General features: G+C 32.0%; 1 protein-coding gene across 1 annotated transcript; it reads left to right on the top strand.

Moving 5' to 3' along the window:
- Positions 1–8,736: 8,736 nt before the first annotated feature.
- On the top strand, positions 8,737–16,311 carry LOC133680907 (pleiotropic drug resistance protein 1-like). The gene is made up of 24 exons (XM_062103933.1): positions 8,737–9,326; positions 9,624–9,744; positions 9,849–9,937; positions 10,031–10,115; positions 10,207–10,366; positions 10,462–10,538; positions 10,783–10,836; positions 10,934–11,024; positions 11,108–11,409; positions 11,530–11,811; positions 11,897–12,213; positions 12,301–12,461; positions 12,542–12,645; positions 12,731–12,887; positions 12,967–13,083; positions 13,174–13,313; positions 13,411–13,743; positions 14,069–14,359; positions 14,447–14,530; positions 14,635–14,768; positions 14,919–15,146; positions 15,242–15,413; positions 15,504–15,758; positions 15,864–16,311. The coding sequence occupies exons 1-24, from the start codon at positions 8,989–8,991 to the stop codon at positions 16,119–16,121; spliced, it is 4,350 nt and encodes a 1,449-aa protein (XP_061959917.1). The 5' UTR covers positions 8,737–8,988; the 3' UTR covers positions 16,122–16,311.
- The last annotated feature ends 618 nt before the right edge of the window (positions 16,312–16,929 follow it).

Below are 16,929 nucleotides of genomic sequence, written 5' to 3'. Positions count from 1 at the left end.
ATTAACGCGTTTCTAAAATAATTATTGGATCTGTCGGTACACACAGACAAGCCACGAATATTATTATATATATAAATATAAGATAAACACACATCTCACCTTCCATGGCCAGTTTCAGCCACCCATAATAAACACGTGAATATATCCTCTTGTTATTAATTAATTACGAAATTTGGCTGCTTTTACTGTTCACTCTCATGTGAACAGTGTGGGGTTTTATTTTTTTAGAAAAAAAATATATGTTCATCCATTTTTGCCCTATTCTTTTTGCACTGTTCATGTGTACCGACAGGCCAATCAACCAGTTTCAACGGTAAACCCACAAATCGTGTGCTACACAGCCACCACATCACCATTAGAAAAAAAAAAAAAAACGTGAACAGTTCTAAACTCGAATTGAAAGTCGGGTGATCAAATAGTTAATCAAAGGTCAAATACTAAATTTATAGTTTTTCTTCTTTGAACACAAAAGTCTAAGAAAAGCTTTCCTTTCATTCCCAGTAATTAATCAAAGGTTAAAGTCTAAATTTATACTAAGTATACTTTCTTATTACAATTTGCAAGAATCGAGGATTTATCTCGACCAATGAGTGGTTTTTTTCACTATTTAAATAGTTATCATCAACGTTCCTTTCATTTTCCTTGATATCATCACTCATCACTGGCGACCACCATCTCTATTTTTTTAATTGAGAATATCATTTTTTATAATAATAATAAAATTAAAATATAAATTATGTTTTAATTTTTTATATGAAATAACTAAACTACACTTTAAATCTTATATTTTTTTATAATATATATCTACATGTATTGTTTTTTAATTTTTTAATGTGGAAAATAACTATACATGACTATATTCACATATATTAATTTTTAATTTTTTAACGTGAGATAACTATATTATATATACCCTACATCTATGTATTTTGTTTTTAATTTTTTTGATGAAATATAATTATACTATATTTTATTTTTTTTATAGTCTACATCTATATATATTATTTCTTAATTTTTCAATATTAGACAATTATATCTAATTTATATCCACATGAATTATTTATTAAATTTTTTATATAAGACAAGTATACTACATATTTTTTATAGTTTATATCCATATAGATTGTTTCTTAACTTTTAAATTAGAGATAATTATAGTACATTTTATGTTTCATATTATTTTTTAGAGCTTATATATACACATGTATTATTTTAAAAAAATTTATGTGAAATATTAAAATTTCAAACATAATTTTTTTAGTTTTTCTAGATTAACTTGAAACTCAAAAATCTATTTCTTAAACCTAAATTGAGTTTAATAACTACGAGTAAAACATATCCAACAGTAAAAAAACACTCGAATGATTGTGCGTATTCTTTAAATTCTTTAGTTATTTTCGATTATTAAAAGTCCCATCATCATTCACATGGTAGTATAGAAAGAAAAAACATTTCTTTATTTATATTTCATTTGTTAAAGCTAAAATCAAAGTGACAAGTTTAATTAAATTAGAATTAATCGCGTTGATTGGATTTTACAAATAATTATTATTTTGAAACGTGTATTTTTATAAAATCCCATCGGATTAACAAATAAATAAGAAATTTTATATGCCACTGTCAAACTTAGTGAATACTTGGTAGTGTAATGTAAATGTTTATTTTTAAATATTTTTTTAATTAAAAATATCTTTAAATAATTTTTTAATATTTTTTATATTAACACATCAAAACTTTCAAAAAAATAGTTGTAAAATATAAATGTAATATTTTTTTAAATGAAAAATAATTTTAAAAGCATAAAGTATATAAACAAATACTCCCTTGATCAAATATATCATGGACGGAGGGGCATTACACCATACAAGAGGTATACAAGGATCCATGCACGCACCTACGTTAAAAAAACATGCAAGTTGATGTTTCCGAGACCATGTTTCTATCAAGTGGACAACAGTACTCGCAACACTATCACTTTCACCTGACATTAATTTGTTAATTTTCAAGACATTCATCCTTAATCATGCTCTGATATTATCATCGACAAAGAACTTAACGTCTCTATCTTGTTTTTATGCAAGTTAACTAGAATCATGGTTATTTAATAAGTTTTGGAGTTATATTTATTTTTGTGTTTTAAAAATGTTTTTTTTAATTGAATTTTTTTATGTTTTTTTAAATAGTTTTGATGTACTAATATTTTAATATATTTTTAAATAAAATATATTTTAAAAATAATTATTATTATAATATCAAACATTCTATTAATATGTATAATATTTGATATCTCATTCCTTAGAGCTTGTTTGACAGTGTGGTTGTGGTTGTTTTTCAAATAATTTTTCATGCCGAAATGCATGCCAAAAATATTTTTTTATTTTTTAAAAATTATTTTTGATATCAGCACATCAAAAAATCCAACACATATTAAATTTTAGCAAAATAAAAAAAATTAAATTTTTTAAAAATATAATTTACACCGCGTTTCCAAATAGTTCTATCAGAACAAAACTTCCTCATGCACATCCCTTGCCGACACTGTCCTGCTAACTTAATTATGGAAAGTCTACTATTTCATCGTCAATAACCTCAATTCAACCTTGTAAAGAACCCACATAGTTTTCCAACCTGGTGAAGCATATAATAATTAAAAAAGGTGAAATTTTTATTTATTTATTTCATGGGGTATACCTTAGTGGAGATTGGATGCTCCAAGGCTATTATTGTCTCCTATCTTCACTTTAATCAACTTTTACACAATCCCTTTGGCCATTTTGCATTATTGGGTCACGTCGTTGTATTATAAGAATAACTTAGATTTGATAGCTCAATATTGGCTGGTTTTGCTTTTGGATTTGTAAAAAAGATATATCACTAACTATATAGCAACAAATTGATTGATGTTACTGCTGGAATTGCTTTATAAAACATATAGTTGATTTTTCAAAGCTAGATTATATAAGTGAGTTGTGTTCATATTTAGGGTTAAAATTATATTGCATTTTAATTATAATTCAAAATAAGTAGTAATATGAAATATTAACTTGTTTTAAAAAATAATTAAAAGTGCATGAGAAATTATTCTAAAAAAAACTTTTAGATAATAAAAGTTTCAAACTCAAAATAACTTTTTGAATTGGATAGTGGGTATATGGGCTCATGAGTTTAAGCTTGGTTTTGGATAATAAAAAAATTTTGTTATTAAATTTTTGTTTGATCAATAATCTTTTTTAGTTTCTAAAATATCTTACATGAATCAATATATTAATTATGTGATGAAAATAAATGTTATTATGCAGAATTCATGATCTATAAACGAATTCTTTCGTGAATTATGAACATTCATAAATTATGAGGAATCCATGAAATATAAACATTCATTAATATTTTGGATATTCATGAATTATGAATATCTCTGAATTTTTTCACAAATTATATATATTTATGAATTATGAGTAAGTCATAAATTATGAACATTCATCATAATTAATAAAACATTTATGAATTATGAATATTAGTGTTTTGATTTTCAAGTTCTATAAATTAAATAAGTATTTTAGATGGGTGGAAAAGAATCCAGAATTTTTCTTGAGTTCTCTTCTTTTCTTGTTGTTGGGTTTTCTAAAAATATACTTGTTCTTCCATTATTTATTTCTACTCCAAAGATTAGGTGTAATCTCTCTAAAAAGATATTGAATATTATTTATTTGAGTTCGTTGTATTTTATTTGTATTTTATTTAGAGTGCGCTTAAATAATAAAAAGTTATAATTCTGAGAGGCTTATTAAAAAAAATTTCTTTACAGCAAGCAAGGAACGACAATGTTTTAAGAATAAATTATTGATACTTGACAACAACAGCTCCAACAAGTAATTGCTTTATATGTTTATTATTTTAATATATGTTTTAATACGTATACCAGGAATTAGTTTCAATCTCTCATGTATATTCTAATTTTTGTTTTGTATTCTTACTTGTTTTATATCATGATTGTAAGTTTATAAAGAATTTATAATTTTTCATAATTATAAACTAGATATTATATTTTTATATATTTAATTTCCTTTGACAATTTGGACAAGAGTTACATGATGTTGTCCAAGAAATAAATATGGTTATCACGTCAGAAATTGATTTAGGCCAATTTTTACAAATAAAAATTAAATTCATCCTTTCAGTGGACCGTCAAGGATAGGTTTCAAATATTATATTAGAGAGAAAAAGAGAGGTATTTTTTTAAAAAAATTTTGATTGAAAATATATTAAAATATATAATATGTATACGAGAGCTAGGGGTGTTCACGGTTCGGTTCGGTTCTGTTTTTATCAAAAAAAGTAACCAAACCGAATTTTTTTTTTAAAAAAAAAAACTGAAACCGAACCGAAACCGGTTCAAACCGACCGGTTTCGGTTCGGTTCGGTTCGGTTTTTTAGAGCAAAAACCGGTTTAAACCGGTTTGGCTCGGTTTTTTCGGTTTGGCTCGGTTTTTTTCGGTTCGGTTCGGTTCGGTTTTCCCGGTTCTAAATTTAAAAAACCGAAACCAAACCGAACCGGTCGGTTTTTTCAAAATTTTAATCGGTTTAATCGGTTTTTTTTTCACGGTTCGGTTTTTTCAGTTATTTTTTTTCCGGTTTTCTTGGTTTAATCGGTTTTTCGGTTTTTTTTAACACCCCTAACGAGAGCTCATATCTACCAATAAATTATCTATCTGATCATCCTGATAATAAATCCTCTGCTCCCTTTCCTAAGCTAGGGAGAGGTCGATCCTAGTTTCTTGCCTGGTTTGAACCATCTTGAAACATCATTCCAATTCTAGCATTAATAGTTAATACACTAGTTCATTGGACCATCACTAGGCTTTGATACTAAATATAACACCTTAACTCTTAAACACATCTTTTAACCAACTTTGTTCTTAATTGATAGTAGCATGATTTTTTTTAAAACCAAACTTCTGAAGAGTTTTCTCTAAAATATCACGTAAATTATATATAATTTTCTTTTTTACAAATAAAATTCTTAACACAATGTTTTTATTTTCTTGATCCAGTATCTCCTAGATCATTTCCACATCAACACATTTCTCACAAATTCATTACTTCACAGTAAGTTAACATTACAAAATAATTTTTTTTATATATTAACCAACCACACCACATATACATGAAAGAATGTTATTATATATCAATCCTATAATTATAAAACAAAAAAATAATGTACTACACATTTAATTCATGTATATTTACAATAAAAAAAATTAACAATACTAATTACATCTTCATAATATAATATTCATGTTGTCTTATAAGTCCAAAATAACCCTAATATTATTATATTACATGAATTAAAACACTAAATATTCTTTTCTTGAAGCTAATGTGAGGAAACTAAAAATAAAACAACAAATGATATCAACAAATCAAGTAAATAAAATAATACCTTTAAAAACATTTAAGAATAGAAGCTATCATTCCCCCATGCTAAAAAAACCTATCAAAGAAGCTTGACAACGAAACTATGATATGCAATTATGTCACAAGTGGTTTGATACTGCAGCGTGACCGTGTTTTCAGAAAAAATTATTTTTTTTTATTTTAAATAATGTTTTTATGTTTTTAAATAATTTTGATATGCTAATGTTAAAAATTATTTTTAAAAAATAAAAAATTATCATTGTGATACATTTACAAATAAAAACACTTTAAAAAACAATCACTATCACCATCACAATATTATATTTTACCTATATGCTACCTTCTCCTTTTTTTTTAGAGCAAGCCACGTAATACATGTAACCTTTTTTTTTATTTGATTTGAAGGATATTCTTGGTCTAACTTACACATGAATCAATGAAACTGAGTTTTTATCCTAATGAATTTAATAACACACTCTCGAATCAATACTAGTTACATGACTCACGCGATACTGTGAGTCAATTTTTTTGTATAAAAAATATAAAAAAAGCTAAGATCTAAAAGTGTTAGATCTTTCTGCAAAGCTATACCCAAGAGTCTTAGATTTGACTGTAACGTCTGACCTAAGAGTAATATTTATAATATTAATAATAACATTAAACTTGCATGACCCAAGTTTAAGTAGATTTGTTTGCAATACCATACCCAATAGCTTTGAAAGTGGGTCTGACTGCAAATTCATGTCATAAAAGCGTTATAATTAAATAGATTAATTAAAAAGAAAAAAACAAACAAAAAAACAAACAAAAAAAAAACTAATGAAGAAAAAGAAAAAGAATATGAATTAACTAGGTTAATCCTTGAAAGCAGGTTAACCCGTCAAACCTCGGATTTGTGTAGTGAAAGTTTGATAACTAAATAGAAAAAAAAATTGATGGGTTACCCATAATTAATTAGGCTAACCCGTCAAACTAGGGATCCGTGTCATAAAAGTTTGATAACTAAATAGAAAAAAATTAAACATTAACAAGCTAAATTAAACAAAAAAATAATTAAAAATAAAACAAATAAAACAAACAAAAGACATTAGCTTTTTCACTATGGATTGCACTGTGCAGTCCACAGTCAAAGACATAAAAACGACAAAAAAGAAAAAAGAAAAAAGAAAAAAAATTTCTCTAATTAGGCAAACCTACGATACCTAAATAGAAAAAAAGGCATCAACCGATAACTAAATAGAAAAAAATTTCATATTAATGAACTAAATTAAATAAAAAAATATTAATTCAAAAAAAAAATAATAGAAGAAAAAACTTATAAGAAAAAAATTAATATCAACAAACAAAATAAAAAAATTAATTAAAAATAAAAAAATATCAACCTTTTCACCGTGGACTGCACTATGCATTTTACAGTGAAAAAGCATGAAAAAAAAATATGAATTAACTTGGTTAACCCGTTAAACTAAGTTAACTCGTCAAGACCAGGATATGTGTCATGAAAATCTGATAATTAAATATAAAATAATTTAACATTAACAACTTAAACTAAACGAAAAAAATTAATTAAAAAGAAAAAAATTCCGGATTAACTCATTAAACCAGGTTAACTCGTTAAACCCGGGATCCGTATTATGAAAGTCTGATAACTAAATAAAAAAATTTAATATTAAGAAACTAAATTAAACAAAAAAAATTCATTAAAAGAAAAAAATACAAAGAAAAAAGCAAAAAAAAGGGAAAAAAAACAAAAAAAAACATGTTAGGTTAACCCGTCAAACCCGGGATCCATGTCATGAAAGTTTGATAACTAAATAAAAAAATTTAATATTAAGAAACTAAATTAAAAATAATTTATTAAAAAAAATTCAAAGAAAAAAGCAAAAAAAAAACAAAATAAATATGTTATAATAATAATAATATAATATATTAATAATAAGGCATATTAAAAAGCATGAGAAAAGCTAAAGTATTATCCCCGTGTCTTGTCTTTTAGAGTATTAGTTAATTATGGTACATTTACAAAGATCCCTCTCAACATTGATTCCAAATTTAAACCTAAATAATAATAATAAAAAACAAATATCCCAATCTTGACATCATCAGTCAACCTGTTCACACGATATTGTTCATATATATCTCAGAAGCAGATGATCTGTTTTTTCCCTTTTATGGTTGGGGGTGGTGGGGGCGGCGGCCGTTCGAATTGGAAAGACTTGGGGAAGGGCATAAAATCAACCGCAGAAACCAATCTTGACATTATCAGTGATCTAATATCTTTCCTAAACCGTGCTGGAAACTTCAATGCCTCGCGTCAACCGTCAATTAATAACCAGGGAACTTGAAGATGGAGAGTCCTCCTCCGGCTCCTCGGCCGCACCCACCAATGATGACCTTCACACGATGATGCTTCTAGAATCATTTCTCTTCTTCCTTCTTCCCCTTCCCCTTTCCCATTACATCAAATACTTAAAATTCAAATTCTTCTATACTTTCGGTATTGTTCAACATAGACAATGAGGAAGGAGTCCTCTGTTTATTCATGCATTTAATAGCTGGATGTCAAAGAAAGAGGAAAATTCAAAGTGCATAAATTGACAAACAAATATTTGACGTTATTATTTGTCAGAGCTCAATATAATTAATTGACTTTTTTTTAGAAGGTGATTTGAATTGTAGCATGGATTATTATTTTAAAAATACATTAAAAATATTTATTTTATTTTATTTTAAAATTTATTTTTGATGTTATCATATTAAAACGATTTAAATATGTTAAAAAATTTAATTTTAAATAAAAAATATTTTTAGAAACACTTTTAAAAAATAAAATCAAAAGGGCTCTATTACTTGCTTATTTTTGACGTTTCAGGAAAATCTTATATATTTTTTATTATCATGACTTATAAATAATTTTATTAATTAATAAAGTTATTATTTTTCGACAGACGCCCCATGTCTTTTCGGTAGCAATGTTCTAGATACATTGACAAACAAAAAGGAGAGGCGTGGCGCGTGCAAATCGTGGTAAAAAGGAAGAAACTCCAGAGGAGGTGGAGATTGAAGATATTAAAATAGAACCATCTATTATTTTATTTATTTTCTGGTCAAATAATAGGAACCCAACTATCAATTACTTATTTATTATTATTATTTCTTTCGCCAGAGTTATCTTCTAACGATTTTCTCTTTCATCGTTTTGTTTTATTTTTTCTTTAAAATTTTAATTAATAATAATAATAAAAAAAAGAGTTTGAACAACTCAAATGGTAGGCCACCACTACATACCAGTCCTGTACTCCTGCATCCATATAAAACATGTTCTTGCTTGTTTAGGGGACACCCCACTCCACATTTGCTTCACCTTAAGAGCAAGATCAACCCCAAAGATTTGGGATTTCTCTGGTTCAAGTTCAAAACATAGAAAACGAAATCTGGGTATTGATTGGTTCTAGCTGTTTTTTAAGATTTCTTTTGATTCAACATCCAAAACGAAGCAACGATAATAAGAGGAAACATTATCTGGGTTTTGGTTTGTTTTTGTTGCTGTTTAAGTATACTGATACATAATCTATGGAGAGTGCTGATATTTATAGAGCTAGTAGTAGTTTAAGAGGTAGTTTCAGAGGAGGTTCTTCAGCGTGGAGAAACACTACGGTGGAAGCATTTTCAAGATCTTCAAGAGAAGAAGATGATGAAGAGGCTCTAACATGGGCTGCAATTGAGAAACTTCCCACTTATGATCGATTAAGAAAAGGTATATTAACTAGTGCATCGAAAGGTGTAGCTAATGAAGTAGATATTGAAAAGCTTGGAGTCCAAGAGAGAAAACAGTTGCTTGAGAGGTTGGTCAAAGTTGCAGAAGAGGATAACGAGAAGTTCTTGTGGAAGCTCAAGGACCGTGTTGAAAGGTAAAAAAATCTCCTTTGTTTCTCTTTTTTTCATGTGTATTTTCTCTGTTTAATTATAGAGAAAATGTCCTCATGGAGTTTAAACATTTAGAGAGAACTGACTTTTAATTTATTAAGAGGGAGAGAAAAATGCTTATATACTCAATCGGCTACTTGTTAATTTCTCATTCATGACATAACTTCAATAAGTTTTTGATCCAGAAAAAAAAAAAGCTGAAAAGATGGATTTTGTTCTCCCTCTTTTTGATTGGAAAAGTTGTTGAAGTTCTTGATTTTTTGTAATCTTTGGCGTTTCAGGGTTGGCATTGATGTTCCAACAATTGAAGTTCGGTACGATAATCTAAATATCGAAGCGGAAGCATATGTAGGGAGTAGTGCTTTGCCTTCATTTGCTAAGTTCACTTTTAATATAATAGAGGTAACGACTTTAGCAAACATTTAACATCAATTATCGCTACTGAAATATGATACTTTTGCTCATGCTTTTCTTATTAACTAATCACCATTTTATCAATTTTGAAGGGTTTATTGATTTCTCTTAATATCCTTCGAAATAGAAAGAAACAACTCACCATCCTTAAGGATGTTAGCGGAATCGTCAAGCCATCAAGGTAAGATGATCATGGTCTCAAATCTGTTTTCTTTAAAATTCCGTCAATAGTTAGTTGCCAATTCTTAATTTTTGTGTCATGTACTTGTTATAGATTGACTTTGCTTTTGGGTCCTCCAAGTTCTGGGAAGACCACACTGTTGTTGGCGTTGGCTGGGAAACTTGATCCTGATCTGAAGGTGGTGATATATTCTTGTAAATTTGTATAATCCGTAAGGATTTAGCTTTTAGTGTCTGTTTTAATTTGAGAAGCTGAATTCTCTCATGCAGTTTTCTGGTCGTGTGACTTATAATGGTCATGAGATGAACGAGTTTGTACCACAAAGAACAGCAGCCTATATCAGTCAACATGATCTCCACATAGGAGAAATGACCGTAAGGGAAACTTTGGCGTTCTCTGCCAGGTGCCAAGGGGCTGGATACTTGCATGGTTAGAATAATGGACTAAACTCTCTTTGCATTTTCCATCAGAATCATAAGTTACTCTGGTGATCTATAACTCGAGAAAATCTTGGCATTTGACAGACATGTTGGCGGAGTTGTCCAGAAGAGAGAAAGAAGCCAACATTAAGCCTGATCCTGATGTTGATGTCTTCATGAAGGTGAGGAAATATATTATTATTCTGTGTACTAATTGATTGAAAAATAACAAGGAAAGAAGGATATACATTTCTATAAAACAACATCATTATTCAGTTCATCAATGTTCTTATTATCTGATATTTAAACCATATTAAAAGGCCCTTCTTTTTACTTCACAAATTCTACGCCAATTTATCAAATCTCTTGATCGATGACTAGAATTGGTGAAATAAGTTACGATTTCTGCTGTTTCTGGTATTGCAGGCAGTAGCATCACAAGGTGAGGAGGCCAACGTCATCACCGACTATGTCTTAAAGGTAGTATCAATAAGCAGTACTCTAGCATCATAAAAATCTTCAGAAACCTTGAAAATGATATCTGTCAAATGTTTTGTGCCTTCTCTTAAAATTACAGATATTAGGATTGGAAGTCTGCGCAGACACTATGGTAGGTGATGAAATGATAAGGGGTATCTCTGGAGGACAAAGGAAGCGTGTTACAACTGGTAACAATCTCCATTAGTCCATTCCTAGTATCAGGGACCTATGAGTTTTCTTCATTCTACTAATCTACAACAATGGATCGTAGGTGAAATGCTGGTTGGACCATCAAGGGCATTGTTTATGGATGAGATTTCTACTGGCTTGGACAGCTCAACAACTTACCAAATTGTGAACTCATTAAGGCATACCGTTCACATTCTCAATTGCACCGCTGTCATCTCACTTCTCCAGCCAGCACCTGAGACTTATGATCTCTTTGATGACATTATTCTCCTTTCAGACGGCCAAATTGTGTACCAGGGGCCTCGTGAACATGTGCTTGAATTTTTTAAACATATGGGCTTCGAGTGCCCTGAAAGAAAAGGCGTGGCTGACTTTTTGCAAGAAGTAAGCATAAAGAAGGCAGTTGTTTTCAGCACCTTTGTTACAATAGGATCTCCTATTGTCTATAAGAAAAGCCTTATGTGTTATCATAATCTTTGTCAGTAATGAATGAATTCATTGCAGGTGACATCAAGGAAAGATCAAGAGCAGTACTGGGCACGAAAAGATCAGCCTTACAGGTTTATCACATCCAACGAATTTGCTGAGGCTTTTCAATCGTTCAGTGTGGGACGGAGGACCGCGGAGGAGCTTTCAATACCGTTTGACAAGTCCAAGAACCATCCAGCTGCTTTGGTAACCAAAACTCATGGAGCTGGAAAGAAAGATCTGCTTAAAGCTAACTTCTCTAGAGAATACTTGCTCATGAAGAGGAACTCATTTGTCTACATCTTCAAGATTTGCCAAGTACTTACCGACAGATCTTGCATTATCTAAATTTCTGTTTTTTCGAATTTTGCATACAGTGTGACACCTTTTCATTTCGTATCAGCTTACAATAATGGCACTCATTTCAATGACACTCTTCTTTCGGACCGAGATGCATCGAGATACAGTCACGGATGGTGGAATTTATACTGGTGCTCTGTTCTTCACTGCAATCATGATCATGTTTAATGGTATGTCAGAGCTATCCATGACCATCGCAAAGCTTCCTGTGTTTTACAAGCAAAGAGACCTCCGATTCTTTCCTTCATGGGCATATGCAATTCCTCAATGGATCCTGAAAATTCCCGTCGCATTTGTTGAAGTTGCTGCATGGGTGTTCCTAACCTATTATGTGATTGGATTTGATCCTAATGTTGGAAGGTAAATAAAAATTCTTATTTTTTTTAAACTTGTACGAGAATCCATTCTGATCCAGCTGATATATATCAAGGTGATGTTTTTCTCCAGGCTTTTTAAGCAGTACTTGCTGCTTTTGCTAATTAACCAGATGGCATCTGCATTATTTCGATTTATCGCTGCAGCTGGAAGGAACATGATTGTTGCTAACACCTTTGGGTCATTTGCGCTACTTACACTTTTTGCATTGGGTGGCTTCATCTTGTCACGAGGTATTATGATTAGGCGTTGAAATTGCATTTTGCAATTTAATATGAAAGAATTCTTTTTCACTTTTTGTTTCATGCCACAGAGAAAATAAAGAAATGGTGGATATGGGGTTACTGGATTTCACCATTGATGTATGGGCAGACGGCAATAGTAGTGAATGAGTTCCTTGGAAATAGTTGGAGTCATGTATAGTTTCTTGAACTGGTCATTTGTATATTTGCGCTTTCTGCTCTCAACTGTCAACTGATATCTGAAGTTTTTCAAATCATAGGTTCCTGAAAACTCCACAGAACCACTAGGAATACAAGTTTTGAAGAGTCGCGGGTTCTTCACAGAAGCATATTGGTATTGGATAGGAGCAGGGGCAACAATAGGATTCATATTACTATTAAATCTCTTCTTCATACTGGCTCTCACTTTCCTCAATGGTAAATGTCATTAGCTTCTCAAATTCGTAGCTCTTGAAATTTGGAGCTTATTTTAAATTATTGCAAATCATGGTGGCAGCATTTGATAAGCCTCAGGCTGTTATATCTGACGAGCCTGAAAGTGATGAATCTGGTCGCAAAACCAAACGAGCTATTCAGTTATCAAACCATGGAAGTAGTCACGGAACAAACACAGGTAAAAGAACTCCATCAATGAAGTGTGTTTTTCCTCCATTTCTTAATCCTATTGGGTACTCATTACCAATATAATTTCAATTTCCAACAGAGGGTGGAGTTGGAATTAGCAGAGCTAGTTCAGAGGCCATTGGCGGGGTCAGCAATAACAGGAAGAAAGGAATGGTTCTTCCATTTGAACCACATTCCATCACATTTGATGACGTTATTTACTCCGTTGACATGCCACAGGTATTGAGATTTAGTAAAGTAGGATTATATCTCACTTTGATGTGATACGATTCTGAGAACTTGACAAAACTGATCATAGTGGTATTGAAATTTTCAGGAAATGAAAATTCAAGGAGTTGTTGAAGATAGATTGGTGCTTTTGAATGGTGTGAATGGAGCTTTCAGGCCTGGTGTCCTTACAGCTTTGATGGGTGTTAGTGGTGCTGGAAAAACAACTTTGATGGATGTGTTAGCTGGTAGGAAAACTGGTGGATATATTGACGGAGAAATCAAAATTTCAGGGTACCCAAAGAAGCAAGAAACTTTTGCTAGAGTTTCTGGATACTGTGAGCAAAATGACATTCACTCTCCACAAGTTACTGTTTATGAATCCTTACTCTACTCAGCTTGGCTTCGTCTACCACCTGAAGTTGACTCTGAAACCAGAAGGGTAGGTGCTCTCTGCCTTAAATATGTTTTAGGCATCTGGGAATCGTTGTGCATGTTGGGGTTCTGTGAAATTTTCTTTATATCGTTCTTGTTTCCTTTTGACTTGCTTGTCATCTGATGAAGTTCAATCACTTAATCAGCATTCCCTAGTTGAACAGGCATTTCCATTTTATATTTTATCCTGTGATCATGATCACTGAACCTGTTCTATATAGCTAAGAAGGGTACTGGTGAAGTTGATAGTTGTAGTGATGGTGCTAGAAAGCTTCAATTCAATTCAGCCAGACACACCCATTTAACCTATACATTGCCAAAATTTCTTCCAGATGTTCATTGAGGAAGTCATGGATCTTGTGGAGTTGAATCCATTGCGCCATGCATTAGTAGGGTTGCCTGGTGTGAATGGTTTGTCCACCGAGCAGCGCAAGCGGCTAACCATTGCAGTTGAGCTAGTTGCAAACCCCTCTATCATATTCATGGATGAGCCAACTTCAGGGCTAGATGCTAGAGCTGCTGCAATTGTGATGAGAACAGTTAGGAACACTGTGGACACAGGAAGAACAGTTGTATGCACCATCCATCAGCCCAGTATTGACATATTTGAAGCTTTTGATGAGGTAAGAAATGTTAGCAAATTATCTCTATCAGAACTTTGCCATGATTTTATCACCATAACAATCTGCATTATTTAAAATGGCATGTAGCTATTCCTGATGAAGCGAGGAGGACAAGAGATATATGTGGGGCCTCTGGGTCGCCATTCTACCCATCTAATAAAATATTTTGAGGTATGTTTGACGTGATTAATTATCAAATAACACAAACAGTTGTATGTTCAGACCTATACTCAGACTAACCATCTACTAAGTCATATACGTTTCTATTTGTGAAGGCAATTGAAGGAGTCAGCAAAATTAAAGATGGTTATAATCCAGCAACTTGGATGCTGGAAATTTCTAGTTCAGCACAAGAAATGGCTTTGGACGTTGATTTTTCTAACATTTACAAGAATTCAGATCTGTTCAGGTCAGATAAAGTACATGGCTAAGTGGTACAAACTAAAAAATATGCTAAAGCCATGCATTTAAGTTTTGACTTGGTATGATAAAGCATTTAATTAAGTATTTAGTGATGAATTTTGTCTAAAATTTGTGGATGATGTGTGACATAATTCAGGAGAAACAAAGCACTCATTGTGGAATTAAGCACACCTGCTCCTGGCTCGACAGACCTTTATTTCCCTACGAAGTATTCAACATCATTTCTCACACAATGTATGGCTTGCTTATGGAAGCAACATTGGTCATATTGGAGGAATCCACCATACACTGCCGTGAGATTTCTTTTCACAACCTTTATAGCCTTGATGTTTGGGACAATGTTCTGGGACCTTGGCTCCAAAGTGTAAGTCACATCGGGGTTCTGTAAAAACAATTTAAAAGTTCAGACTGTGCTGGTTTGCTTCAACGTGCTCATTTAATTTCTCTCACAAACTGTAGGACTAGTACCCAAGATCTTTTCAATGCAATGGGTTCGATGTATGCAGCTGTTCTTTTCCTTGGTGTCCAAAACGCATCATCCGTGCAGCCAGTGGTGGCTGTTGAAAGAACTGTCTTCTACAGAGAAAGAGCTGCTGGAATGTATTCAGCTTTGCCATATGCCTTTGCACAGGTAACAATTCATCAGGCTTTAAGAGACTTCACTTGTCAAGTAGGAATGTAATGCATGTTTTCCTCACCAAACTTTTATCATTTGTTGCAGGTCCTGATCGAGCTTCCGTATATTTTTGTTCAAGCTGCAGTCTACGGCATTATAGTTTATGCGATGATTGGATTTGAATGGACTGTTGTTAAGTTCTTTTGGTATCTGTTCTTTATGTACTTCACATTATTATACTTCACCTTCTACGGAATGATGGCTGTTGCAATGACTCCAAACCACCACATTGCTGCCATAGTTTCCTCTGCATTTTATGGAATATGGAACCTATTCTCAGGGTTTATAGTTCCTCGGCCCGTAAGTGTTTCACTATCTTATCATTTCAAATTCCAAATTTCCATAGTGTTGGGTTACCTTGTGGGATAATTTTGTGATTCATTTATGTGCTTTGGTCTATAACAGAGCATACCTATATGGTGGAGATGGTACTCCTGGGCTTGTCCAGTAGCATGGACCTTGTATGGATTGGTTGTATCACAGTTTGGAGATATACAGAAAAAACTTACCGAAACTCAAACAGTGAAAGAATATGTGAAGGATTATTTTGGTTTCGACCATGATTTTCTTGGAGTAGTCGCAGCGGCAATTGTTGGGTGGACTGTCCTCTTTGCTTTCATATTTGCCTTTGCTATCAAGGCTTTCAACTTCCAGAGGCGATAGAAATTTTATTTACACACACACACACATATATGCTTTTACTTTATTTTTAATTCGTTTACGTTCTGTATAGGCTATGTAGGTTTTATTGTCAATTTCGCAAAGCGCTTAAAGCTATATTAATACGAGTACAAGAATTTCTTGGTCTTGCTTTAAAGCTTGCCTAAAGCAATGAATGCCCATTGAAGATCCATGCTTTATGCCTTGAAAAAACAGTGTGGATAGAGAACCGATGATACTAAAAGGGATTTATTATTGTATGTCTGCTTTTGAATCTGCCGACCAGTTTATTGCTTATTTTCCATTTGATAATAAAAGACAAACCTCAGGTCATCCGTAGATAATCGGAAAAATTGTGAGAGTACGTACATTGCTTCCATAAAGACCAAATACCAACAGCCTAATAAATCACAATCGTTCAGGAGAACAATATTTTAGAGAAGATCGACACACAAATCGCAGTTTTCATCTAGTTGGGTACCTTTATTCCTCTTCCACAAATTAAGTTTAGCAGGGAGAGAATTCTTACAGGTTCTCCAAACAAAGTTCTCAGCGTGCGGAGGAACCTAGAGGTGCCACATTTGCCTCTACCATGACCTTGTTTTGCTGAGAAATTGCCTCAGAAATACCAACCCGATCAAACTGCACAACCATGTTGACTAATTGCTTGTGCGTTTGGTTTGTGCGAGGACAAAGGATCTTTCTCGATTGGCAGATGGTGGCTATAGTGGTCTTACATTGGAGATAGAATTGATGAACCTTGGAGTACAGCTGCACAAGTGGGTTAGATGAGAGTGTACTTGTCTTTTGT

This window comes from Populus nigra, chromosome 1, assembly GCF_951802175.1.
Source record: "Populus nigra chromosome 1, ddPopNigr1.1, whole genome shotgun sequence".
Classification (NCBI taxonomy): Eukaryota; Viridiplantae; Streptophyta; class Magnoliopsida; order Malpighiales; family Salicaceae; genus Populus; species Populus nigra.
This window is presented reverse-complemented; position numbering and strand designations above follow the sequence as displayed.